The sequence below is a fragment of the Rhinolophus sinicus genome, linkage group LG03, assembly GCF_036562045.2.
Source record: "Rhinolophus sinicus isolate RSC01 linkage group LG03, ASM3656204v1, whole genome shotgun sequence".
In the NCBI taxonomy this organism is placed as follows: Eukaryota; Metazoa; Chordata; class Mammalia; order Chiroptera; family Rhinolophidae; genus Rhinolophus; species Rhinolophus sinicus.
In genome coordinates this window covers 22714384-22739532 of record NC_133753.1, presented here as the reverse complement: position 1 = coordinate 22739532, position 25149 = coordinate 22714384, and the positions used below count along the sequence as shown (strand labels likewise).

At 49.8% G+C, this 25149-nt stretch overlaps 1 protein-coding gene across 7 annotated transcripts in view; it reads left to right on the top strand.

Annotated features, from left to right (window-relative positions):
- The window catches only part of ESRRB (estrogen related receptor beta), a 167062-nt gene that overhangs the window by 56678 nt on the left and 85235 nt on the right, over positions 1-25149 (top strand). The window contains exon 1 of one of the 7 annotated variants that reach the window (XM_019733678.2): positions 603-860. The exons of 2 other annotated variants lie outside the window; for them this stretch is intronic. Coding sequence is in view for 1 of the 5 variants with exons in the window: in XM_019733675.2 (XP_019589234.1) it covers positions 5313-5362 (50 nt within the window). In the remaining 4 variants the exon portion in view is untranslated. Of the gene's footprint in view, positions 1-602; positions 943-5040; positions 5363-8557; positions 8663-25149 lie in introns of those variants that run through there. 4 more of the 7 variants (XM_074327177.1, XM_074327179.1, XM_019733675.2 and 1 more) reach the window with 4 other exon arrangements.

Genomic DNA, 25149 nt, shown 5'->3' with positions numbered 1-25149 from the left:
GAGGGAAGAGAGACCTTTGTTTCTATGGAGAGACGTAGCTCACCTTACTGCCCCCCACGCCTGCCTGCTCACGGCAGCTGCCATCTTGCATAGCACCTGCAGGGGAAAGAAGGAGTCTTTTTGGCAAACAGAGAACTTTAATATACTATTCAGCTGTGTTGGTGAGCATAGCATCTTGAGGCTCAGAAGAAAAAAATAATAATAATGGATCTTTGAAATATTCGGAAGTTCTTCCAAGACTACTGGTAGGGATTTCAGAGAATGAAATGGATGATGGTGGTGGTGGGAGGGAACCTAAGCATTTATCCACTCAAGATGTCCCCTTCATATTTTATCTTTGGTGTCGTGGTGGCAGCGCTAATAGGACATGAGCCTCCTTGCCCCAATAATGGCCCATTACAGCTTCAGGAAAAGCCATCATGTTTCCGCAGCATTTATCTGTCAGCAGGAGACTATTATGGGAGTACAAACTCACATTGTATTAGTGTTATCAGTTAATTATGATCCTTGGGATATGTGCCAGCCAATGGGCTGCCAGTCTGCTGACCACCACTCAGGGATATAACTCCACACCCCAAATTCAAGCATGTGAGAAGGGAGTGGGCCCACAGAGGTGTGTGGTCAGGGACATTTCCCCTGGCCTGGAGGCCATGGAGCCCCAGCCGGATTGGCAGTGTCCCCAGAGAGGCACAGGTTAGGCTCACCATCTAGGCCAGGCCCTCCTTAGTCATCGTGGATTGTCAATGGATGCCCTTCCCAGACTTGCCTCCCCCAGCGCTGGCCCTGGGGTGGAAGAGAAATGAGCCTGGAGTGTGATTCAGACAGTGTCACGGACGCATCCCCTCCTTCCTGGGCTGGTGGTAAGAAGTGGCCGCTCACCTTGTGTGTTTCCCAAGGCGTCATTCTCATCTGGAAATTTGGGTTCGGGAAACGTGGGTGAAGGTAAGGGACAGGGATGGCATAACCCAACGATTAGTGTCCCCCATTCACTGGACTTCGGGAGCATGTGGCAGGCTCCAAATATTCCTGTTGCGTCTTTTTGTGATGAAGCCATGAAGTCCTCGGCCCTCCTGGGGCCCACACGGACTCCAGCAGCGCTTACTAAGCTGCCTGGCTTGAATGATGAGCAAAGCCGCCTCTCACTGGTTGGGCTGTGAGCAGCACACCGCAGGGAGGGGATTCAAGAACCCCAGACTCTGCTTGCTGCTGCCTCATGTGTGCAGAGATGACTGATGTCGGGGGGCAGGGGCTGCCTCAAGTCAGGAAAGCTACACACCAAGACGAGGTGCTGTTAAGGAGATTTTCAGCAGCCCTGTGGCAAGGGGTGCTGTGCTGGGGTCAGCTGCGGAGATCAGGACCGCTCAGGTAACCCTTGAGATCCAGGTGCAGGGGGTAGTACAGCCCATCCTAAGGACTTAGCCAGGCTGGGATGGGGAAGAGGGGTGGTTAGTGTGGGCCTGTGTCTGGCTGTCTACCACACAGAGCTTTTTGTACCCAGAGAAATACAGGTTTGGGGAACAGAATGGGCAGGAATGTGTCTGGGTATGTTTACCTACTTATCTGCCTCCTGAAAACCACCACCCAGGAAACCATCCGGAGGAGGGAGTGGACACAGAAGCCTGGGTGCCCCCCATGTCCCAGGTGACTTTTGTGGAGGGCATTGCCAGTGGCACTGTTCTGGTCTGACTTCCTTAGGAAAGAGCTTGAACTTGGGCAAGGAGGGAAAGTAAAGAGACTTGTGTACAAAAACCTCAGAGCTGGATAAGTAGAAATCCACAGATGGTGTGCTTTGCTAGTTACTCACTGTGTGACCTTGGATAGGTCACTTCACCACACAGTGCAGTTTACAGATTTCCTTAATTGTAAAGTCTGATGATGATTCTAACTGATTCCCTGAGCCCTCTTACCCATAAGGTTCTGTGACTGCAATAAATGTCTATTTAAGGGAGTTTGTCACAAAAACAAAGTGAGCTGTTCCCTGATACTCTCCACAATTACTGTGTCTAGTGCCTTTTGTCCCATTCCCTTTTGGCTGGCTTGTCCGCTTGGGTGTGCCAGCATTGGGACATAGTCGGTGAAAGGGTGGCTTAGAGCTTCTCGCTAGAGGTGGATCACAGATAGCACCTGCTCTAGGCGAGCAGTGCAGGGATGAAGTGATGACGGTTGAATGAAATTCACGTTTGAAGGAACTCAAGCATCCTGCCCATCCCACTCTACCCCCCACCACCTTGCTTTTCACAGAGATGACTTTGGCAAGGTCACACGGAGTAGTCAGGACCGGAACCAGGAGTCCTCTGCCCTCTCCCACACTGCCGTCTCTCCAGCTAGAGACGTGGAACCTGACCCTGGCTTTGGGAAGGAATCCTTTCTCCTGTGAGCTGGCTAAGGTCAGAGCAGGAGAAAGCCGGGTCCCATGAAGAGTATGTGATCTGGCTTTGTTTGCCTGGGCCTGCCAGGCTGGATCTGGACCCCCAGGGGTTCCTGCTGGGGGGGGGCCTCGTCTCCCCTGTAGCAGAGTCTGCAGGCTCATGCTTGCTGGGGGTGCAGGAGTGGAGAGAAGAACTCTGTTCCAGGACTATGTGTGAGGAGGCTGAACAGACACAGCAGAGGAGAACGATCTGAGGAGGACAGGGTCCCTAGGACCTCACTCTGGCCCTGGGGGACAATCAGCTAGTGTCCAGAAGCGAGGCCCTCAGCTCCCATCATCTCTGTGCCTTGGATGCAGACAGTGATTGTATGCAGGCATTAGCCTAGATTTTTAACCAACACAGACCTCCTAGCTCCCCTCATTTGCCCCCAGTGGCTTTGCATCCACTGCTCCCGGCTGTGAAGTTGTCTTTCTTTTCATGGGCCACTGAGTGTGTGCTGTCTCCAGTTAAAAATGGTGCACGCACACAACGCAAGGAGCCAGTTGATCCCGTACAGTCTACCAGGGCCTAACCCCCTTCCGGGGCAGTTGGCCTGTTCCTCAGCAAGCTCTGTCACCCCACCCCAACCTGCTACAGTTTACCAATTCATTCAGCAAAATCTTTATCAAGCAACTGCTATGTTCCAGGCACCATTAAGCAGTAGGGATTCTCCAGTAAACAGAACAGACATGCTCCCTGCCTTCGCGGAGCTTACAATCGTGTGTGTGTGTGTGTGTGTGTGTGTGTGTGTGTGTGTGTGTGTGTAGGGACGGGTGGGGGGTATTATTCATACCAATAAATGTGTACATAATTGAGAAATTACCTGAAGCAAACTGAACAGCAAAAGGTTCTGGTGTGGTCTGGAAGGTGGGGTATCCTAGCTGGCAGATGCAGAGACTGAGGGGAGCGTGACAAGGGCTGAAGAGGGGTGCAGAGAGACACACAGGAGCCTGTTATGTGGGGCCTTCCTTATGGGGCCACGGGAGGACTGGGGCCTCCTTCTGAACTGCAATAAGGGTACATCGAGTGTGCATTTTATAAAGCGCTCCCCGGGCTGCTGTGTGCTTAGAGAAGGGATTTCTGGCGCCTGAAAGGACGCAGAGACTCTAGTACTAAGGTCTTGGCAAGAGACGGTGATTGCGTAGAAGCTCAAGGAAAGTGTCTCTACACCCTCTTTCTGTTTCTAATGTGACCAAGTACCTATGTGATTAAAAACAACCCGGGCTGCTGGGGGTTCTGCTGACAGAGCAGACATCTTCATCCATCTCTCTGCGAGATACCTGCCTGAGCCCCACGCAGAGAATCCCGCCTTCCTCCACTTCAGCACTTATGAAAAATCTCAGCTGCTTCCCAGACTGCACGCGCTTCCATTTATCCAAGTCAAGCATCACCTGCGGTCTTGCTGCCCAGTCCCCAGCCCCTCCTGAGCGGCTGGTCTCTCTTGGGGTTTCTCACAACCCTCTCTGCTTTTCACTCCTGAAGTACTTGAACACCGCCTGCAGTGACACTCCATTTAGACATTATTTTGATGGTAAAATTATGTCTTCCCCCCCTACTGCTCATTGTCTTCTGTAGAGTATAGGAAAATAGGGTGGTGGTCTCTCCTGAGGATTCCCCCCCCTTTAAATAATTATACACCTGCCTCTGTCCCCACACTCATCTGAATCATCAAATTGATTATTATCCTTGTGGCTGGCACATCTCAAAAGATGACAAGCCCCAGAAGAAGAATTGGGGCATGACTTATAGTTTGTTTTGGTACAGTGGCAGCCCATAATATTAGGGTTCATGGAGGGAACAGCAGACAGGCCTACAGGTGTGTTCATAGCTGGGGATTCAGGTGTGTATGTTGAAGTGTCTACTTGTGTGCCTCCAAGTGGATGTGGCAGGTACATTGGTTGTTTCAACCACCATTGTGTTTTCCTAAGCAGACAGGAATTTATTTGCCCGTGTCTGTGTCCTGGGTGCATTTCTGAGAGTTGCCAATGAAGAGAGCGTCATTTCAGACACCTAGAGAGCATTTTATAGATGCACACCCTGCATGCATCTAGCCATATGAAAGCGGTTCAGAACCAACCGGCCCAGGTGAGGAGAGCAGGGAATCTGTTTCTCTCCTGCTCTCTCGCTCTCTGTACCTCACCTGCTGGCCTGACCCTTTGCACTTTTGTGTACTGAACACAGGGTTTGGGGCTATGGATTTCTGAGGCGCTGGCCTCTTCTCCTTGGTATGTGAGTGGACAAATGTGAGTCATTTTTAATATGGAAAACAGACCCATTCCAAAAGGCTGAGAGGTGAGTTTGCTAGGCCTGCCAGTTAAACCGATAGGATGGGGCACAGGGGGTATAGGTTAAGCAGCAAATCTTTCTACCCCCCAGTCGTGTCAGCCAGTTGGACTTTTTCTTTTTTTTCTTTAATGGCCAGAGGGCAGCCCTGGTGGCTGTACAGCCCAGCCGTCCTGCTCCTCAGGAGATGGGGACCTCGCCTGAGCGTCTGATTTCCATTGAAGTCTCTCTGGCTCACCCGCCTCCCCCCACCCCTGCTCGATTCTGTCACTTTAAGTCCAGCCCCTGAGAGATAGCCAATAGGAGCCAAACCATACATCAGTCTCCCAGTCTTAAAGCTACAGTAGGGTTAGTAGGCTCCAAGTCTCTGGTGCCCAAGCCTCCTCTACGGCTTCCCATCCCCTCTGCCCGCTCAGAGTGTGTGCAGGAGTGGGAACCCCGCGCTGTGCGCGCACGACTCTGCCTCCCTCTCGCCCCGTCACGGCGCTTCCTCCCAGTCTGCCTTCTCCCGCTCACTGTGCCCCGGCCGGGACTCACACCTCGCCTGTGCCCTTCACTTGCTCGTCCGCGTGATTTTCCCGTCGTCTCTCTCTACCAACTGGGAATGCTAAAACGGGCCTGATGGACGTGTCAGAACTCTGCATCCCGGACCCCCTCGGCTACCACAACCAGTAGGTGCTCTGCTTCTCGGTCTGTCCTTCTGCCTGTCCAGCTGTCTCTGTCCTGGATGTCGCAGTTCTTCTAGGCATTCAAGTGGCCCGGACCGGACCCCGGGGCACTTGGGGGATGTCGGAGGGGAAAAGCCACACACTTCTTGGGTTTCCTTCTGGGGGTAACCCGCCTTTAACTTTTCCCCTCAGCCCCCCTTTACAAACCCAGACTTTTGGGTAAGAGCAGTGCTTTCTCATTCACTCTTTCTTCCTCTCGCGTTGAGAAAATATTTGACTTTCTGTGGAATGAGGAGGAACGAGCCCAGAACAGGTGCGGCAAAGTCGCAAGGATGTCCTGTCCGATAAAGCCTCCCCACGGAGCCCTTTGACTTTAATATTTATTTCCATACTGGGGACCAAAAATGATCGGCAAGGGGGTGAAATCTTAGGTGCCGCGCAGGGTTTTGGAAACTGCAGGCGGCCCGCGCTGCCTAACCCGGAGGTCCCGGTGGGGAGCCCCGAGGGCGCGCGCGGCACAGTGAGGCCAAGGCACCCCAGGGGTGCGGGCGGCGTGGCCCAGGGCGCACTGCGTCCCGCATGCCCTGCGAAGGGAGCCCGCATCCCGCCGTGAGTGGGGACACCCGCCCGGCGCTGCAGAGCAGGAAAAGTTGGTCCGTTGCTTTGTGGGATGCTGCGCCCAGCGGAACAGACCAGCGCGATTTCCATGCTCCAGACGGCTTTTCGCTCGGCTATCTGGAACCTGGGGTGGTCCGAGAAGCGTGGGCGTGGAGAAGCGTGGGCGTGGGCGGCGGCCGGGGCTGCGGAAGTGGACTCGCAGGAAGCGCGGGTTCCCGGGCTTGGACAGAGCTCCGGGCGCGCAGAGTGGGAAAGTGGAGAACCGATCCCCTCGAACGGCGGGGGCTGCCTTGCACGTCCAGCCCGGGCTCTCCAGGGTCCTGCTTTTGCCACCCGCGGTTTCCCTCCCAGGGCCCTCCGCTGTCCACTCCCCACCTGCCTAGGTACCTGCTGGGGTCTCCCCTCTGGGGATTCTAGTCCCGCCGTTCCGGGCAGGTGGAACCGCGTCTGGGTGTATGCGCGGAGTGGTCCCTCGGAACGCTTAAAAAATAATAATAAAATGAAAACTCTAGGTTCTGGAGGACAGGCTCAACTTCGTGCTCGTCTTCCTCCGCCCCCCACCTTTTCCCCCCTTTTTTTCTGAAGCAAACTAAACTACCAAAGTCAGTACTCGCTCCGCCATCCTTTCATTTTTTTACTCCCCCACAAAGAGCCACCAGCACCCCTAAAATATTGTGGGTAATATGGGGTTCCAGGAAGTGTTCATAACCGTCCCCCTCTCGCTGCACAGACTACGTCCACCCCGGGTGGACCACGCAGGAGAGGGGAGGCAACCTCACAGAAGCATCTCGCGTCAGTGCCGGGACTGTCCCAGCCTCCACGCCGACCGTTTTGGTTCTAGTTTTAGGAGTTCCCTGGGTCTTTCAGGTGCAGAATTTAGACCGTGTCAGTGGCAGCAAATGGGTTGGGAGATGAAGGCCATCCTTAATTATAATGGAGTCAGATTCCCATCAGCTTGAAAAGTGGCTTTTCATTCTCTTTAAAGGTTACACTGATCCCAGCTTGCACGGCTGGTGGGGGGGGGGTAGTGCCATAAGACGCTCCCTCCTAACCCGCGAGTGGGAACCACCACAGAAACCTCAGCGTGGGTAAGCGAGGCTGTGAACAGTGTTTGATGTTTGTGGGGCAGTTCCTCACATAAAACTACCAAGTGTGGCAAATATTGGATATTTAAATTATTTAGGCTTCCTCTCTCCAGAGGTGACTTCTTTAGTTGAGGTTGAGATATCTATGTGTTTGTCCCTCGTTCAAGTCAGAGACAATAAATATGAAAATTCAAATGGGGGAAGTACGTCCTTTGATTATGTTAACCAGGAAAGCAAGGAGGGATGGAGGATTTAGCAGCTGGGTAATTCATTGAGTTGATGGCAACCCTGGCTTGAGTTTGAGGAGAAATATGGGCAAAGAGGGAATGTCAGGGAAGCAACAGAAGGGAATGTGGAAGAGGAGGTCCTGAGAGTGTCTGGGAAGGGTTTCAAGTGGAAATCACTTATAAAGTAAACCTGAGGTTTGGATTCCCTACCCTTCCTGGTTTCTTTGCAAAGAATTAACTTCTCACTCTATGGGCACAGGGAAAGCCAGAAATATACCCACTGTTTCCACTGAGGAACTAAGCATCCCTGTGACATGCCATTTCTCAAAGCCCAGGACGCGCTGGGCAGCAGCCCTGGGCATTGGTGAGCTGGCCCCATGCACAGATGTGTGCCTTCTGGTGAGCTTTAATATCTGCTGTGATGCAGGGGTACAAAATCTCCAAGGATGAACTTGTGGAGGTCAAAGGCTGGTATCGGGGGACGCATCTTTCTGACCTCAACCCCAGTGTTTCATCACAAGTGACTTTAGAGCCACGGGTAGCAAAGTAGCAAAACAGGACTGCAGTTTTTGGTTTGTTGGAAGAACAACCAAATGAATGGATTAATCCATTCATTTCAGTGCTGATGTTTCTTGGGGAACACATACATGAGTGGGTTCGTGTGCTCCGTACATAGTTTTTACCCATGTGGCTTAGTCAACATTCCCGGACTTGAGAAAACCCAAGGGCACAGGGACGTCAGTTCAGCCTCCTCACCTGCTAACATACAGAGAGCATATTTTAATGCGTTAGGGTTATTCTCATTTTCCCAGGTGAGAAATTCTCTCTTTCTCTCTCTCTCTCTCACACCTTCAAACCTTTCTCTCCTTCATTTTCATTTTCCTGTATCCAATCCTGTAGGTGACTCCATTACCATTTCTAATCAATATTTTATGTACATATATAATCAGCTGGAGTGGGAGTGTGTGTGTGCTGGCCTGCATTTGCCTGTGTACAAATGCGTCCGTGACCGGACCAGCTGGAGACCCTCCGCATAAAACCCAGGGGGTGAGGGGGGCTGCTAGTGACCACTTTGCCGCTGTTAAAGAAACAAAGAACAAATTGTCCCGAAGGTAAAATATGTGGGTTCACACGTAGGAAAAATGCCACATGGTAATTCAGAATCAGTGACCCAGAGAAAAACAAAGGGGGAAATTAATTTTTAATGGTACATTTAAAAATAAATCAGAGTGAGGAATTAGTCTTGGTTTTCCGAGGGAGGGGCTCTAGGAAATAAACCTTTATGTGCCTGCCACCTTTCTGGAGATGTGGGCTGCTGTGGAAGAGGAGGCTGGACTTGTTCAGGCGCGAGGGCGATAAACTAGGAGGAAACAGTAAGTCAATGAGGAGGGCCCCAGTCCCTGGCAAGGGCCTTTCCAGCTCAGTGACATCCTGAAAGCAACTGGAAATTTCCTCTCAGCGCTTATTATTTCCCACAACTCGCTTCATTTTAGAAACAGTCTTCTATTTTACCAGTAATTGGGACATATGAGAAGATATTTCTTTAAAAAAATTATATATATATATATATATATATATATATATATATATATATATATATATGCACACACACACACACACATATATATGTGTATATATATATATATATATGAAGAAACAACCTGGCCCATCAAACAGGAACCTTTTCATTCTATTGATTTGGAGTAATCAATAAATAGTCCATTTAGTCCAAGAAGGTGGGACGGAGGGGACTTTCGGGGAAAGCGCTGTGAAAGAAGTGGCTGTGATAGAGATTTCATGTCACAACCCTGCCTTCTCAGAATGCCCCCAGCCCTTGTAACTTTGTCCTGCTTGCTTGATTTGTGTTCCTGATTTTTGGACATTTTGCCAAATGGTTTTTAAAGATAATCTAAACTCGCTAAAAAAGTTTGTCTCGGTCCTCTGCAAATACCTTGTTTCTTTTGAGTGCTTAGAACTGGAAAGATCCGTACAAGTCTAGGAGACCAAAGGAAGGGTGTGTGTGTGTGCAAGGGAGAGCGAGCGAGCGAGCGAGCGAGAGACAGAGACAGAGACAGAGAGAGAGAGAGAGAGAGAGAGAGAGAGAGAGAGATATTGAGAAGTGTGTGCATTGGGGATGGGCCATGGAGTTGGCTGTGTGCATGAGCAGGACTCAGAAGGAGAGAGAGTTTGGAAGACAGACAAGAGACAGGATGCTTTTGCCACAGTTCTGCAGAACCCTGCTCTAGAACTTGTCTTCCCAAATGCTTTAGTGGCTTCCTCAACATGATTAGTTATTTGTGGTTCTAATTTAAGGGGGAGGAATAGCAGATATTTAGACCACAATCTACTCCTCCAAAGTGAAGTCCAACCAATACCCTGAACAGCCCATGGTGACACATTCCCACACCTACCGGCCGTAGTGGGGCTCTGTCTGTCCCTCCCGGAAGGTGTGGCTCTCCAAGTTCATCCAGCTGGACCAGGATGTCTATCCGGAATTAGCCAACACTCCCCACAGCTCTGCTGGGAGCTTCTGTCTTGGAGTCCGGCGGCCCTTGACTGAATATTCCCATGAGGACCCCAGTACAGCTTAGTGTTTAACTTCCAATGACCTCTGCCGGTGCTGCAGTTCCTGCTGTGGGCATGTGGGCACACAAGGGGGCTTGGAGTAGAGGGCCCACAGACCATGCCAGGCAGCCATGTAGGGCATAACTTGGGGATGGGCTGGAACCAGACAAATCTGAGCCCACATCCTGCCGATTTGCCCTTGAGGCCAGTCACGGATTTCTAGGGATAAATCACAGATCTTTGTAAGTACTGCTGACCCCTGACCGGGCTTCATCTCTGGTGAGTTTTCCCTTTCCCAGTCCTGGCAGCCTCGCACTTCGGGAACCATCATATGTACTTGGTCATTCCTCGGAGATGGAGCCCATAGGTTTCTTTGGTCCCTGTGTCCCCTGGCGTGGCTGCAGTGGCCTGGGGAGGGATTACATCCTGGTCGCCCCATCAGCTGGTGTGGTCTGGTCCCTGCGCAGGGAGGTGGTGGTGTTTGTAATTGCAAATGTAATTAGCAGACCAGCACAGAGGGACTGGGGTGTTCAACTTCTCTGCACATCACAGTGACCCCGTGATAGCTGGCCAGGCAGATTAACTCTCACTGGGCCAGTCTGCCCCCTCCCTGGCCTTCAGTGGTGAGGCCACTGACCTTTCACGGATAATGGCAGAGCTGCCCTGGGTAACGGGTGGTGGGGCCAGACTTCTTTCTCGGAGGGGATATCAGGGTAGTGTCTGGGAGAGGTAAGTAGTTAGGGGGTTATTTCTTCCCAAGGCCACTGGACAAGTGACTCTTGTCTCTTGTGACAGTGTGACCCTGGGTGGCAGGCTGCTCTGGGGCATTTCCTCCCTTACTTCCCCGTCACACTGGATAGATGTGACAGATACATGCTGGCCTGTGGCTCCAGGGGCCTTGTTGGGGAAAGGTGGGCTCTGAAGGGGACACATGACTTCCAGAGAGTACTCCTGGGGCTCATTGGGCAGGGGCAAGAGACTGCCTGCTCCAGGTTCCACGGAGCTGGACAGCCACGGGGGTCCCACTCGGGATGTGTGGAGAGGTCGGCCACAGGTGAGCATGGGTTCAATTTGTCTCTGGGAGCAGAGACCCCCAACCAGCCATCTAACAAATGAGCCCGAAAACCGAGACAAGTGGGAAACCGTGGAGCCATGGAGTCTTTCCCCCCCTCCTGTGAGTGCACCTGTATCCGGCTATCTAGAACACCTTTCCATACGGATCAGGATTAGAATTGGAAGGATCTTACAGCACCTTTATTTGTAAGCAGTGGCTTCATGGAGCGTCAGGCCCTTTCTTGTTGCTGTTAACACCCCTGTTGCAGAGGATATCTCTGAACCCGAAAACATCAAAAGCCGCTTCCGTTCCTAGGAGAGTTTCCCCCTGGAGGGTCTGTGTGCGCGTGTGGGCCCATGTGTGAGCGTGTGTTACGGGACTAGTCCCTTTAGGATGGGAGGAGAGGACAAGCGGCTCTGCGATTTAAACAGCCCCGGCTGCCTGTGCACCCTTGCCTGGCTGAGGTCAGACTGTAGCCACATTCCAGTGGGGGCTGCGGAGACTTGGGGTTTTTCCATGGTGTGAAAGGAACACAGAGGGACTGGAGGGCAGCCTGTCCGTGCAGCCACAGGAGTTCAGTTTTTCTTCGTAGTCTCCCTAGTTTTCTAGCCTGGGTGGGGCTGGGCAGACCCGAGAGGGTGAGAAGACAGTCCTGCCCTTCTCTGGGATAACAGATGGCCACGCTCAAAGGAGCATTGGGCTAGTTCTGTTCTAGGTTCCCAACTGGGGGGGGGGGGGTGTTCCCCTTCTCTCCCTGGATAGAGCCACCGACTGTCTATAGCTGAAAGGGTCAAACGTTTTCTTAAATCAAGGAAAATCACACTGGTTAATCTAACCATGGGATGGACTGTCAGTACGGAATTGGACAAAGTGGGGGGAAAAAACACAAAACTATTGGCTGAATGTGGGTTAAAATGAACTGAAAACCAAAGTTTTCCTGGGGATTAGAGACATCATTTTTTTCCCATCTTCATGTTGCTGTGCTTTTAAACCTATACACATTTTAATCCCAAGGAAGTTTGTTTTACCGTCTCTCTAAAATATTCTATTTAATATTGTCATTCAGCGTCTCCGGGATTGAGCCCTTTCTGGGAATGGTTTTCTGGATAATGTTATTTTATTTCTCAATGTCATTTCATCCAGAGGTCAAAAGGCAGTTAAGCAAACTCCGACAAGGTTTTGTTTTTATCTTCTGATTTCAAATGTGATCAATTTTCATTTAAAACTGTATCAAGATCCTCTCCTGCCAATTATAGCAGCAGTCAGCCTCACACCGGACCATCGGTGTTTACTGAAAGACTACATTTAAAACTGTAGGAATGTGAGGTGTCAATTAGAGTCAAGCTTTTCCATCTAGGAAACCGTCAGTTTCAAAACCCCAAATACTAAATATTATTTTAACTTGGCTCTGTACAAGAAAATGCTTGAATTCACTTAATTTTATAAAAAGCTAAAAAATGAGCTTTTTTTTTTGTTTTATTCTTCTTGTGAATTTTAAAATTTTTATTATATTTACTTGGATTTATGGTTTTGGTATTTTCACCTGGTTTGTATTTTTTTAAAGATCCCTGGAAAATGGTTTTTGAGCATCACTGGCCTTTTGTGTGTTCTTGATTTCCGAAGGGCAAAGAACAAGGAAATCCATTCGTAAGGAAATGCTATGGGGAGGGGGAATGTGGAGGGTGGTGTTTTAGATGCGATTTCTCTCGTCTCACAATTGAACATTTTCCTTTGTCTTCACTTATTTTTTCCCTCTATTTTCATTCCAACTTGCTCTAGTTTGCCCTTGTCCTTTTAGCCCTCTTTGATTTTACATGTTTTTGGAGGAAGTGGGTCTGTGCACGGGTCTACCTGAGCGTGTGTGAGTCTGCATGTCCGTGTATGAGTGTGTGGGTTTGTTCGAGCTGTTGTGAGGCACTGAGCACAATTAGTCGGGGGAAGTCCCCAAGCAGAATGCCTGTTATTGGCCACCCTGTCCTGATTCAGCCATCAGTACCTTGATCCATTGTCAGTGGCCTGCTCACATGTGTTGGTGCGAACAAGGAAGGTAAAGGCTTCCTGTTTACAGGCAAATTCCAGGTGGGTTATGTCTGTGTCCTGAGGAGGAAGGCAATAGGGACTGGAGGTGTGGGTGAGGGTATCAGAAAGGACTAAACTTTATTAAAAACCAATTTTTAAATCTCTCCTCTCATCTCACTTCCTGGCACTTTGAGTTCTAGTTTGGGCTCTTAGTGATGCAAAGTAAATGAGCTGATGTATCCTTTTGTTTTTGCCTTCCTAATCGATCAGCAGAAAACATTCCCTTTTGATGGTGAAGCCTCTCTTCAGTACACAAGCAGAATGCAGTATTTCTCCTTTTCCTTTTAACCTCACTCTTTGTCATTTGTCTCTTGGGTGTGTTGACATTGTCTACCTAAGCAGTCAAGCTAACAAGCTTTGTCAGAAAGAACACCGGTTTTACAGAAATAATAGCAATCATGCGATGGTTATAATCATTACGATAACGCTAATAACAGCTTGCAGATTTTTCTTCCCCACAAGCGCAAAGGAATTCTCATAACCAGTTTTCTCATAGTAACTGGATGAGGGTTGTTGTGTCTTGACCCCGAACATAAATGTTTTTCTGCAAACATACACATGCAAAGGTTTCAGGTTTGCATGTCTAAATTAATCCGAGAGCTAGAATTGCCTGGTCTCTGAAGGGTAGAGGAGAATATGGTATTAGCCCTATGCCCCCACCTCTGAGAAATGCTGGGTGTGCTGCCTTTGAACTAGGAAGGGAGAAATATGTCTTTTAAAGGATGCTATGTCAGGTCTCACCCTACTGACACTAGCTTCTGAGGCCCATGCATGCTCTGCCTCTCGATCCCCTCAAGTTCCTTGGTTTCTCTGGCCGCGATCTCAGGAGCGATTTGCAGACCAAAGGCACACAGAGGACAAGGGGGGAGGGGGTGGTTATGACTTGGCGCATGTGAATAGCTGGGAAAAGAGCTGTGTGGAGAAGCAAAGTCACCTCGCCACCCTTGATCGCCTTCTTGGCCATTCAGCTTCTCTGAGGCTGTGGTCCCCTGCTCCTGGGTACATCAACCTGCCCTCTGGACGCAGACATTAGAGGGAGGGCACCAGGGAGCTGACCCTCTGGATCCCTGTGACCCCTCTTGTGACTCTTTATGCTGACTCCCCGACCGGACCTGCTCATCTGCAGACTGCTCATCTGCGCATTACTTTTGAAATCGGTGCTGCCTTTGTTACTTCCTTTCTCATTCCTCTTTTAGATATATAGATATTATATGTGTGTGTGTGTGTGTATATATATATATATATATATATATATATATATATATATATATAGTGGGGGTGCCAAAAAATGTATACACATAACTTGTATTCATTTTTTGTTATCAGTATATATTGACTATTACAATTTTACTACAGTTTTTTCCTTTCTTAAAATGTGTATACATTTTTTTGGCACCCTCTGTGCCAAATATATATATATGTGTATATATATGTGTGTATATATGTATATATATATTATGCTGCCTCCTATTTCCAAGGTATATATATATATATATATATATATATATATATATATATATATATACACACACACACACACACACACACATACACATGCCTTGGAAATAGGAGGCAGCCTAATACACCAGCCTAATGTAATAGGAAGCACCTAATATACCAGGGTCCCTCAACTGTCTGTATTTTTTTCTACTTTAATATTCTTACTTGTATTCTTACTCATTTTTTCTCTAAAAAACCCCCAAAGCTTTAGGTTATTAATTGATTACTAACTGATTTAACAAACAAAACATCCAGCCCCCAAGGATCTCAGCAAGAGTCTAGCCACCCTGCTCAGGCCGAGATCTGCTTTCCCCCCCTTAATCGGTGAAAAACGTTATAGCTTCAATTCCCTTGTTGGACCCTGAGTAAAAAATTAATTCATGAATAATAAAAACCAATCAGTCTTGTTGAGTTTAAGAAGGATTAGGAGAAAGGGTGTTTTTTCTTACAGAGAACATTTGGAATCTGTGTGTCATTGTCACCGAGTGTTGGGATGGTTTGAGTGTGCCTTTATTCCCAGCAAATGAGCTGTTTATTATCCTGAGGTGTAACACATCTCCCTCAGTTGTTCGGACAACTTACTGAAGATTGTTATGGGTTTCCCACACACTTCTCTTCCACAATCCCATATCCCAAACCAGTGAAGATTCATTGAAATTAAGACAGTTTCCTGTGTAAGTGGCACATAATGAAGTAGCAACAGACCTGGCCTTGTGCTAGGAATAAGTCTGTTGATGGGATGGAGCCCTTGATTTCCCTCCCCTTTCCTTCTCTCGGAAGTAATTGACTAGAAATTTACATGCCTTTGCAAGAACTACAGAAATTAGACTTGTAGATATTCTTTTTAGTTTCTGCTAATAGTATCTATATCCCATGGTTGTAATGAAGATTAAACAGAGGTGATTCACAAATGCCAGGCACACAGTGGGTGTACATTAAATGTTCGATGTTATTAATTTCTTGATGTTATCTTTTGGAAGTTACTTTCCATTTCCTGACATAACCTCACAATGAGAGTCCTCAAAAGTGAGATTGGGGTGCTTGAACTGATTGTTTCATGCGATCAGTGTAACTTGGGTTTCCGTACGTGACATAAAGGGATTAGAGAAGGAATTATGATTTGGGGTGGGGCTGATGAATAGGAACTTTCCTCCGAATGAATCCCTATATCCTCAGGCCCGTGAGTAGAGTTACCCAATAAAATATAGGCCACCCAGTTAAATTTGAATTTTAGATAAACAACAAATCATTTTTTTAGTATAAGTATGTCCCATGCGATATTTGCTAAATCTGGCAACCCTACCCATGGTTGTTTTTCTTAAGTTGTTCTGATTAAGAAACATATTTCCCGTATTTTTTCTGCTTTTGACAAAGCCCAAAAGAACGATTATGTGTTTAGTGTTTTCAAATTATTTTTTAAATGACTATCTTTAACTTTTTGCCAATATTAACTTTTAAGGTTGGCCATGTCTTTAGAAGTTAGTGGGTACAAGTGATTTCCGTCCTCCAGGAATATTGATAGGGTTGCAATTAGGTAAGTAAATCTGTGGAAGGATGTCTGCTAATATAGCACCCAGAGCTATTGAATTTTGCCTTAGGGAGGAACAGGGTAAGCTGAGTCTTTTCAGGAAGCTGTCTCTGCCAGATGTTTCCCTGACAAGCTGGCTGAGGGCTGGACTGCTAGAACCTGAGACTCTGGCAATTGGAAGCTGCCCTTGCTGCACGTTGGAAGCCAAAGCAGTGGCCTCTCCCTGCCTTCCCGCACAAGGACGGGAGGCTGGCTGACCTTGGAAGGCGTCCCTTAGGTGGCTGTGGGGAAACCACCTCAATCAGTGTTAGGTGGTGGAGTAAGGCGGACAAGGGGCTAAACCTGAAACAGCCAGTTCGGAGCATGGATGAACTGGGGCTCACTAAAGGGGAACTAGAGAACCCCAGCTTCACTTCACTCACCTCTATATGCAGTCAAGTCGCACAGCAGAGGTAAACAACACCACTGTTTTAAGCTGGTACCTTCCCAGTCCAGAGTATGGGAAATGGAAGAGCTCTAGAGCCCCCTACAGGCCCTCGATGGCATTGCACCTCATGGGCCAACACGGAGCCTTTCCGGGGGTGGGAAGCAGTGTGGAGGATCCCAGTGAGTGAGCCTGCACAAATGCAGGATCCTGGAGGAATGAGTACACGACTCCTGCTTCAGAAAGCCGGTCTGGTTTGGGAACTGGCTTTCGGAGCCAGGCTCCATTCACTTTGGCGCACACGCGCACACACACAGCACACCACACACTCACTGCCTTCGTGGCTTGCCTGACCTTCAGACAGTCTGGAAAGTACTTAGGCCTCGTTCCATCTGAGGAAGGCCCTCCAGCTGCTGGATATGCAGAAGCAACACAGCCAGCACCATTTTCAGAGTCCAGTACTTATGTTTAGATTCTCTTCTCCAAGACACCTACGTCCCTGGGGATATTTTTAGGGTTTGCTGGAAAAAAACTTTGGGGGAGATGAGAGAACTAAAAATAAACTGTAGTGTCAGAGGTGGGCAATTGTAACAATAATAATAGTAGCAATCATTGACATTTATTGAACACTTACTATGTACCAGACTTTGTCTAAGAACATTCTATCTATTAACTCATTTCTTCCTCACAACAACCCCACAAAGTAGGTCCTATTACCATACCTATTTGGCAGGTAAGGAAATTGAAGTACAGAGACATTAAGTCACTTGTCCAAGGTCACATAGCTGGTAAAGCTGGGATATGCTCAGGGGAAGTCTGGCTGTGAGTCTGCTCTCCTAACCACCGTGGTATATGTCACTCACTGTGTCTGGGATTTCAGCTTTCTCGTATAAAGAGCACCCCTTTATAGCTGTGTGAGTCAGACACATAGGTAAAGTTTGGGGTGGAGGCGGGAGGGGAAAATTGGGTCCTACGTCTTGTTTCTGAAATGGCAGATGGAAGAATTGCCACAGTGAGTTAGGCCTCTCCTCTTCCCTCAGCCTGTGTCATTGGCACAGAGGAAGGTGGAGAAAGAAACTTTTGGTCTTCCTGACATCATTCTCCAAACTCCAGAATTCTCCTGATGGTCCAAGCCCTTCGTGCCTCCCTCTGAGTCTGTCCTAAATGTATTTTGAAGCCGAGTCGCTCTCTTCTCAGCCTGTATTTTTTCCCATCTTATGCCCTCCCTTTGTTCTCTCACTGCCCACTCCCCAGTGACCCCTCTGTCTGAATCTCAGTGCCCTCCTGGTGACTGGTTCAGATTCCCCAGGGTACCTCACACCGGCATATACAAAACAGAGTTGGAGCCTGGGACTCCAAGCCTGCTTCTCCCCGTGTCTTCCTTATCTCTTCCTCCCCTGATGCAGGGCCCCCAGCCAAGACATGGAGTCTATCTTCAGTTCTTCCCTCTCTCTCTTTGTTGTCTAATCCCCTTCTCAGTCTGGACAACTTTTTTCTAAGTATATACCTCAGATCTACTCTTTCCTATTCGTACTATTGCTTAACCCCTAGTCCCCAGTTAGCCTGGCGAGCTTCTATCGATCCTTTCAAACCTTGCTCACGTGTGCGCCTCTGGATGAAGCCCTCCCTGATCCATCCCAGGGGGAATTAATCTCTCTCTTTACAGCCGCAATCTGGCCTTGACTGGGTTGTAATCTGTTAGATTTGAATATATGCTTATCTCTTCCCACTAGATCATGAGCTCCGAGAGTGTCAGCTCATTTCTGTGTCTCCAAGGCCTAGCATACTACCTGGCACAGAGTAGGTCCTGGCTGTAGGTTAGTGGAGCTAACCTAGGGAGTGGGCAGTGGGTCCGGGGGAATGCCAGGCGCATAGAGGGAGGTAGCAGGCCATGGAAAAAGTGCTCAGGCGGGGCCTGCTTCTGCAGTGTCTGTTGCTTTGTTGATCAACAGGGGCAGAGCTGGTTGGCTAGAGAGTATCCGTGTCCTTCTCCAGGGCAGTGCAGTGTAGTGGTTAGGACAAAACCTCTGGCTCCAGACTGACTGTGTCTAAATCCTGGCCCCAGTGGTGTGCTGGAACCAGCTCAAACTTGCTGGGGAGAGCCAATTGTTGTTTTCAAGAATTTGGGCAGCTGATGATTAAACAGAACCATTATTAAAAATGAAATGATATGTACCTACAATTAAATACATTGCATTAAAAACAAAGGTAGTAAGTACTCAAATCTCATTACCTCTTAACATTTTACTGCCTTTAGCTTTATCTTCTTGAAGTCAATTTGCATCTTATACCCCTGTGTGGTGGAAACACGATATGACGGTTTATTACTGCCCATCTCTTCTCAATAGCACAATGTCAGTGATGTCACATTGGTAGCTTGAAACCGGCCGTGTAAAGACAGAAGTCTTTACACCACGGAAATTGGCAGATTCTTCCAATCAGCACCCCTCTTCCAGTCAGTTGTTAAATAAGTACTGCCTGGCTGCACCACACCATTGCCCAGCTCTGCGGTCCTGGATAAGTGACTTCATCTCTCTGTGCCTCAGATTCCTCATCAGCAGTGATCCCCGCATTACTGTAAAGATTAAAAAACTGATCACCATAAAGCACTTAACGCAGAGACTGCTACACAGTAAGTGCTCAATAAATGTTGGCTCTTTTTAGTATTTCTCCCTCAGGGCTCCAGGCAGCTCCCTATCCAAATTCTATCGAAACAGATGACCTTCCCAGAGTGGAATGTGAGTTTTATGCCTAGAGTGTAAACTTACTACTTTTCCCTGCTGGATTCTTGCCTGGGGTGTTTAACCGTAGTAGCTAAAAGCAGAAAGCAGAAAGCACTAGTTTTCCAAAGGGAAAGGCCCTGGTGGGGAGGTATGCTCAAGCCTCCAGGCCAGGAGAGGAACTGGGACCACAGCAGCTGCCTCCAGGGCAGAACCGGTGAGACCGGCACAGGGGAGGTCACAGCAGATGCTGAGAACAGCCAAGCTTCAGGGTGAAGGGAGGCTCTGCAGGTGGCTGTGGCGGGTCCCTAAGACCATGGGAGGGGGCAGCTCCTCTCCCTGAAAATACTGGGTGGGGAGCGGGGTGAGGTGCAGCCATGTCCATGAAGGCAAGGGCCCCTCTGGCTTTGGGAGGTGAGGGAATATTCCAGACAGTTCCCAAGTTAGCGCACACGCTGTACATAGCTTGAGTTGGAATTGCATAAGCTGAGCTGCAGTTGCTGTGGATGCCACAGGGAAGTGGGAAGTTGACAGCATCTGGTCTGTGGCTCCTAGGACAACAGAGGACCTGAGTGGGCTAGAGGTCTCCTAGACTGCTCCTCGTGGGTCCCTCTGGCACCAGCTAACTCTGGCTCCTGGAGGAGGTCTTTGCACTGGCAGCGACCTGGAAATTGCTTCAGGCTCAGACCTTTGGCATCAGGAGTCCCAGCCCAGTGACTCTCAGCTCCTGGCCAGCCCAGCCCACTTTCTGTGGTAAGCGAACTGCAAGCTTGCAGATACACCGGGTCATGGCTAGGTCTGCCCAGTTTTACAGGTCAGAAGGTGCAGCTCAGTGCTGGGGTCTTATTTCATTCTTTGAATCCCTGCTTGTAGAGAAATGTTCTTGGAAATGGCCTTGCCAAGGAGGAGGCAGCCTTGAGAATTAAACCGTCCCTCCCACCTCTCCATGAGAGTCGCCCCTTTACCCTGAAGGGCTTGGGTCTGAATCATGGTGAGTCTATACAGCACAGGGCTGGCTGGCCATGGAGGAGCCTTCAGCAAATAGGAGGTGAAAGCTTGGATGCATTTTGAGAAAATGTGTGCATTGGGCTAAACTGCTGGTGGGCCACCTATACCGTTGTCCATGTTGTTCACTAACCAAGAGTGCACGGTGGATGGGGTGGGTGAGATCTGAACTTAGTTTTTCTAATTCACACTAAGGCACACCTGGCAGTGGGGAGAGAGGGTGAGTATCCAAGGGGCTGAGGGCCTAGAGGGATCTGAGGGGTCCGAGGCCCTGACTCATACACTGGGAGCAGCCCCCCAACTAACATGTGCCCTGGTTCTCTAAAGGCTGCTGGGTTTCTGTCTACCCAGCCCCATCCCTACAGCCTGAAGAGCTTGATGACTCTTCAGACTTGCTCTTCTGTCTTGCTGCAGTTCTTAGCGGGTCCCCCAGAGCTCTTAGTAGGCACAGCAGCAGGGGCACCCGGTCCTGCTGCTGCTAATTGAGGATGCCTGTGGAAGAGAGCCATGCTTGGACCCTGCGTGCCCAGACTCAAGGTCCTGGCGGGGTGTGGGTGTGGGCAAGCTGGGGGCCCTGGCTGGCAGGGGTACGTTGGAGGGAGAGTTTCACATGGTCCCTGGGCTCTAAGGGCCTCTGTGAGTAGATTTTGGGGAGTGCTGGAGCTTAGCAACTAGTGGGGGAGCTGGACGGAAAGGGAAGCTCTGCGAGTTTGGGTGTTCGCAGGCGTGGTCTCTTCATCTTTACAGTAACACTTCTAAGCAGAAGGTCCTGTCCCCACTTTACGGCCGAGGAACCTGAGGTCCAGAGGCCTTGAGTGACTTGCCTGAGATGACACAGTGGATCCACTTAAAGAGCCAGGATGCAAATCCAAGCCTGCCTGAAATAGCTCAGAACACCAAGAGGCCCGGAGAACCCCTCATTTCTCTCACGGATCCTGTGGTTCCAGACCAACCCTCCTGACACTTTTCCCGGCACATTAATGTGGTCCGGAGCCGACCCTGGGCTCAGGAAGGAGGAACAGAGCCCCTGAGAAGGGCATGTGGCTCATGAGGCTGCCACCAGGTCCTCATCCCGGGACAGCTGTGCAGAAGGTCAGGGCATCTGGAAATGTGGGTGTCAGCGCCTGTCGGCGCTGGGCTGAGGGGTGTGCCTCCACTTGCCAAACAGGAAAGAGGAGTGAAGTACAGCCCTCCCTGACCCCCAGCTCCCTGGGTCAGCTGCCCTGGATGGCGCTGGCCTTTGTGGACAGGAGCTGCTTGAGAGATGTCGGCATGTTTGAGCTGGAGCTCCGTGCCTGTGGTCACCTCCTCAGAGGGCCGCTGTGCCGGTCTGTGGGGCAGGGAAGTGCTGGAGGTCAACTTTGTGCTCATGGCCTTCGGGAGGCAGTAGCGACAGAGGCCTGCTCTGGTCTGTGTACCGCTGGGCGCATATCGAGCACGCCTGGGTGGGGTTTGAGGTTTTCTCTCGCTTGTGTCCCCAGAGACCCCCAGCTCCACCCATGACCAGCAGAGCAGTCCCAGGAGGAGACCCTGTAGGCTTGACTTGGGGCGACAGTAGGGGATCTGACCTCCCCTCACTAGGGGCAGGCACCCCTCAGCACAAAAGGCTCTCTTTGCCCTGGGAAGTGTTCCCAATGTGGCTCCACTAGACGCCCCCATGTGTCGTGGCCATCAGCCTTACTCACCCCCTCCACCCCTCACAACCTCCCCAGTCTTTACTGCCAGGCACTTTCCTATGGTAATAGTAATAAGAAAACAGTTACACGTGGTCTGGCAATGGATCATTTTCGAGGTCTGTAAATGTACTTTTCTAGAAAATTTTACATTTTATGACATCTCGACGTTGCATGAAGTATCTTTATTGCAAAGAAAAAGGTTACATGAGATCAGGGCAGTCCAGGAAAACGGGGACCCTTGGCAGCCAAACCATACCCACAGAGAGAGTGGAGGTCAGGCCAGGGGGTGGGTCTCCTGGGCCCTGCCCATGCCAAGGGTGTGGCTGGGTGTGGGCAGTTACCCTGGGTGAGTCTGCAGGGCTGGGCCAGCAGCAGGTGTCCGCGTCCAGCAGATACCAGGAGGATCTGAATCAGGGCCTCTCCACAGACAGCAGGGGGACCTGGGGTGTCCAAAGGGCTCAGGCCAGGGTCTCCATAGCTACCATCTTCTCAGGGGAAACACTGAGATGCCAGTTTATGCCTCAGCTCCCGGTAACACAGGTGAGGCCAGAGATTGTAGCCATGACAGGTCAACCTGGCCACTGCCAGCTGAATCAGTTTCTCTCTGATTCTGTAGCGCTTTGCTTTTTCTCCATCATACTTGTTTCCTAGCCCTATATTTCTGCCTCTGTCACCCGAGGCCTACGTCACTGTATTTTTCTCTTCCTGCTGACAGTAATCTTTGCTAACATCTGCTGAATGCCTACTATGAGCCAGGAACTGTGCAAAGTGCTTCTTGTGGCTACTCACACCTTTTGCCTCCTCTCTGTCTGCACCTTCTGTTCTAAAGATGCACGCCTGGGGACCCCAAGCACTCTCCATGGCTGGTATGGTGGAGTTCCTACTTCCCAGAGGGAAAAGGCAGGATGTGGGGGCCTGGGGAAGACCCGAGGCTTATGAGCGTCTGAGCCCCCATTCTACAGATGGAAAAACTGAGGCCCTGAGTGGCTGAGGACCTGGTCTGCACAGTCCTGCAGCTCAAGTGCAAACTGAAACCCAGGCCCCAGCCTCTTTGTCGCACACTGCCTGTCTTACTGGATGTAAATTCTGTTTCCCCTCAGCTTCAGTGAGGGCCACATGGCCTTGTGGTTGTGAGGGCTTGAACTGTGAGCCTCGAGGCTCAGTAGTGCAGATCCCCAACCCCATGTTCCACTGTCGCATTGGCCCCAGGCCAAGCCAGGCGACAAGACTGCGGGAGCCAGACAGAACCAGAGGAGGGCGGGACAGACTGACGCAAACAATTCCAATTAAAAAAAAAAAAAAAAAATCAAAGAATTGAAAGAGTTTCAATAGATGGAAACTGGTAGGCTGAAAGATGAGCTGATCTTCTTGGCAAGGTGGCCTCCTCCTCGGCATGGTTCCTCTGCCATCGTCCTCCGACGCAGGCCTGTGACTCTCTTCACGCTGCTCTCCCTGGGCCATCTCTTTAGCTTGCTCTCTGCTCCTGGTGCCTAAAGTGAAGACACAGTAAGGAGCTCCTCTCCCAGTGAGTGTGTGGAGGGGACGATGGGAGATATGAGCTGCGTGACAACCAAGACCACGTGCGCTGACTCACGTTGGCCTTCCTGCTGCCTCGCCCCATGGCTGGCACGAAAATAGGAACGCATTGCCCTGCTGCCAGCCCTGTGGGTATTTCCAGGCAACATCCTGGTTATCGCAGCCCATGTCCAAGGTCAGTACCTAACTGATCTGAGGTCAGTGGCGGGGTCTGGCAATGATCCTGTGTATATAAACACAGCTGGCCCAGCTGGTGAGGCTAGAGGAGGGTTCCTTGGAGGAAGGAGAGGGGTCCTTTCCTGACTCATAACTCACACTTAGATGGACGTGGAGGAACAGGCAACCCCTGTGTGGTGTGTGGAGAGGGTGGGATCTCTGATGTCAGTCAGGTCCGAATTCACCTGGCAACCCTTGCTGTGTAGCCTCGGGCAAGTCACCTAACCTCCCTGTGCCACGCTGGCCTCATCTGAAAAATGGGAATAATAGTCCTTCCTTTATAAGGTTATAGGAAGTTTCAATAAAATAATGCTTGTAAAATGCTCACACGGGGTGTTGTCAGGACTCCAGAGTCAGCTGTGCCCACGCATTCTCTGTAAGCATTGCTGGGGTCATTTGCAAATTCATTTTTAAGTATTACTGTAGGGTAAGTTTATTATGTTTTGTTTTGTTTTTCTCAACTGATGGAGAATAAAGGTACCAAGATTATGATACGGGGAATCAAGAATATTTTGGCATTAAAAAGAGGTTTTCGTCGGTCTCTCTGGACCGATACCGAAATATAAGCAACATAGAGTTAAGTGGAAAAACGCAGGTGGCTGAACAGAATATATAGTAAAATCACACTGATGGTTTTTAAGTTTCAAATGCTGGGCAAAAAGCTTTGGAAACTCCTGGAAGGAGACACAAAAAGCTGTCATTTGAGTCACCTCTAGGGCATCTGCTTGAGAATCTAGGAATTGGGAGAGATGGTTACTTTTGACTTTACCCTTTTGATTGTATGAGTATGTATTCTATCATCAAAACAATTTTAATTTAAAAGTTAAGGAAGCCAAAGCATGCAAGCGAACTAACAAACTCTCCTTTAAAAAAGCATCAAAATAAAGGAGGGTCCTCCTACAAACTTGGAAGCCAGTTTTTCAGACACACTTCTGGAAACGGGGTTCTGTCCTTGCCCCGGCTCCCCCCCCCCCCTCCAGTTCCCTGCAGTGCGGTTCTCAACAAGCTCAGCCATACCTCTGCTAGCAGCAGTGACAAAGTCAGCCCTGGACGGGGCTGAGCCCAAAGGCTGGGCTCCAGTGGCAGTGCTGACAGTGGATGAGGCAGCCCAGCTGGGCAAGGGTTGGCCTCTCACCAGCTTCTTTTTACACTTCACGCCTCACAGAGCCAGGCTGAGGGAGTCACTGGAGGATCGTGACTGGACGAGTGGGTGGCTGCCCCCCTGCCTGGGAAGCCATTAATCTTGTGTCTTGCGGCTTCTTGTCCTCCCACCCCACACGCCCTGGCACGGACTGACTCAGAGAAGGACATGAAAAGGGGCCTTGGGCTTTTCTCCAGGGTGGACCGTGACCCTGGAAAATACCATCTGGCTTTTTTGTGTGTCTTCTGACACCCATTCCCCAGGTCGGGACACATCAAAGAGAGCTGTGTCTGGTGACATTTCTCATTGTTACTTCTCTGGCAGGGCCTTTGGATTCAAGGTCACAGGTAGACTCACGCCTCCAGAGGCTGCTGTGGGGCCTGAGGCCTCCTGTCCTACAGATGCCTTGGGACGGG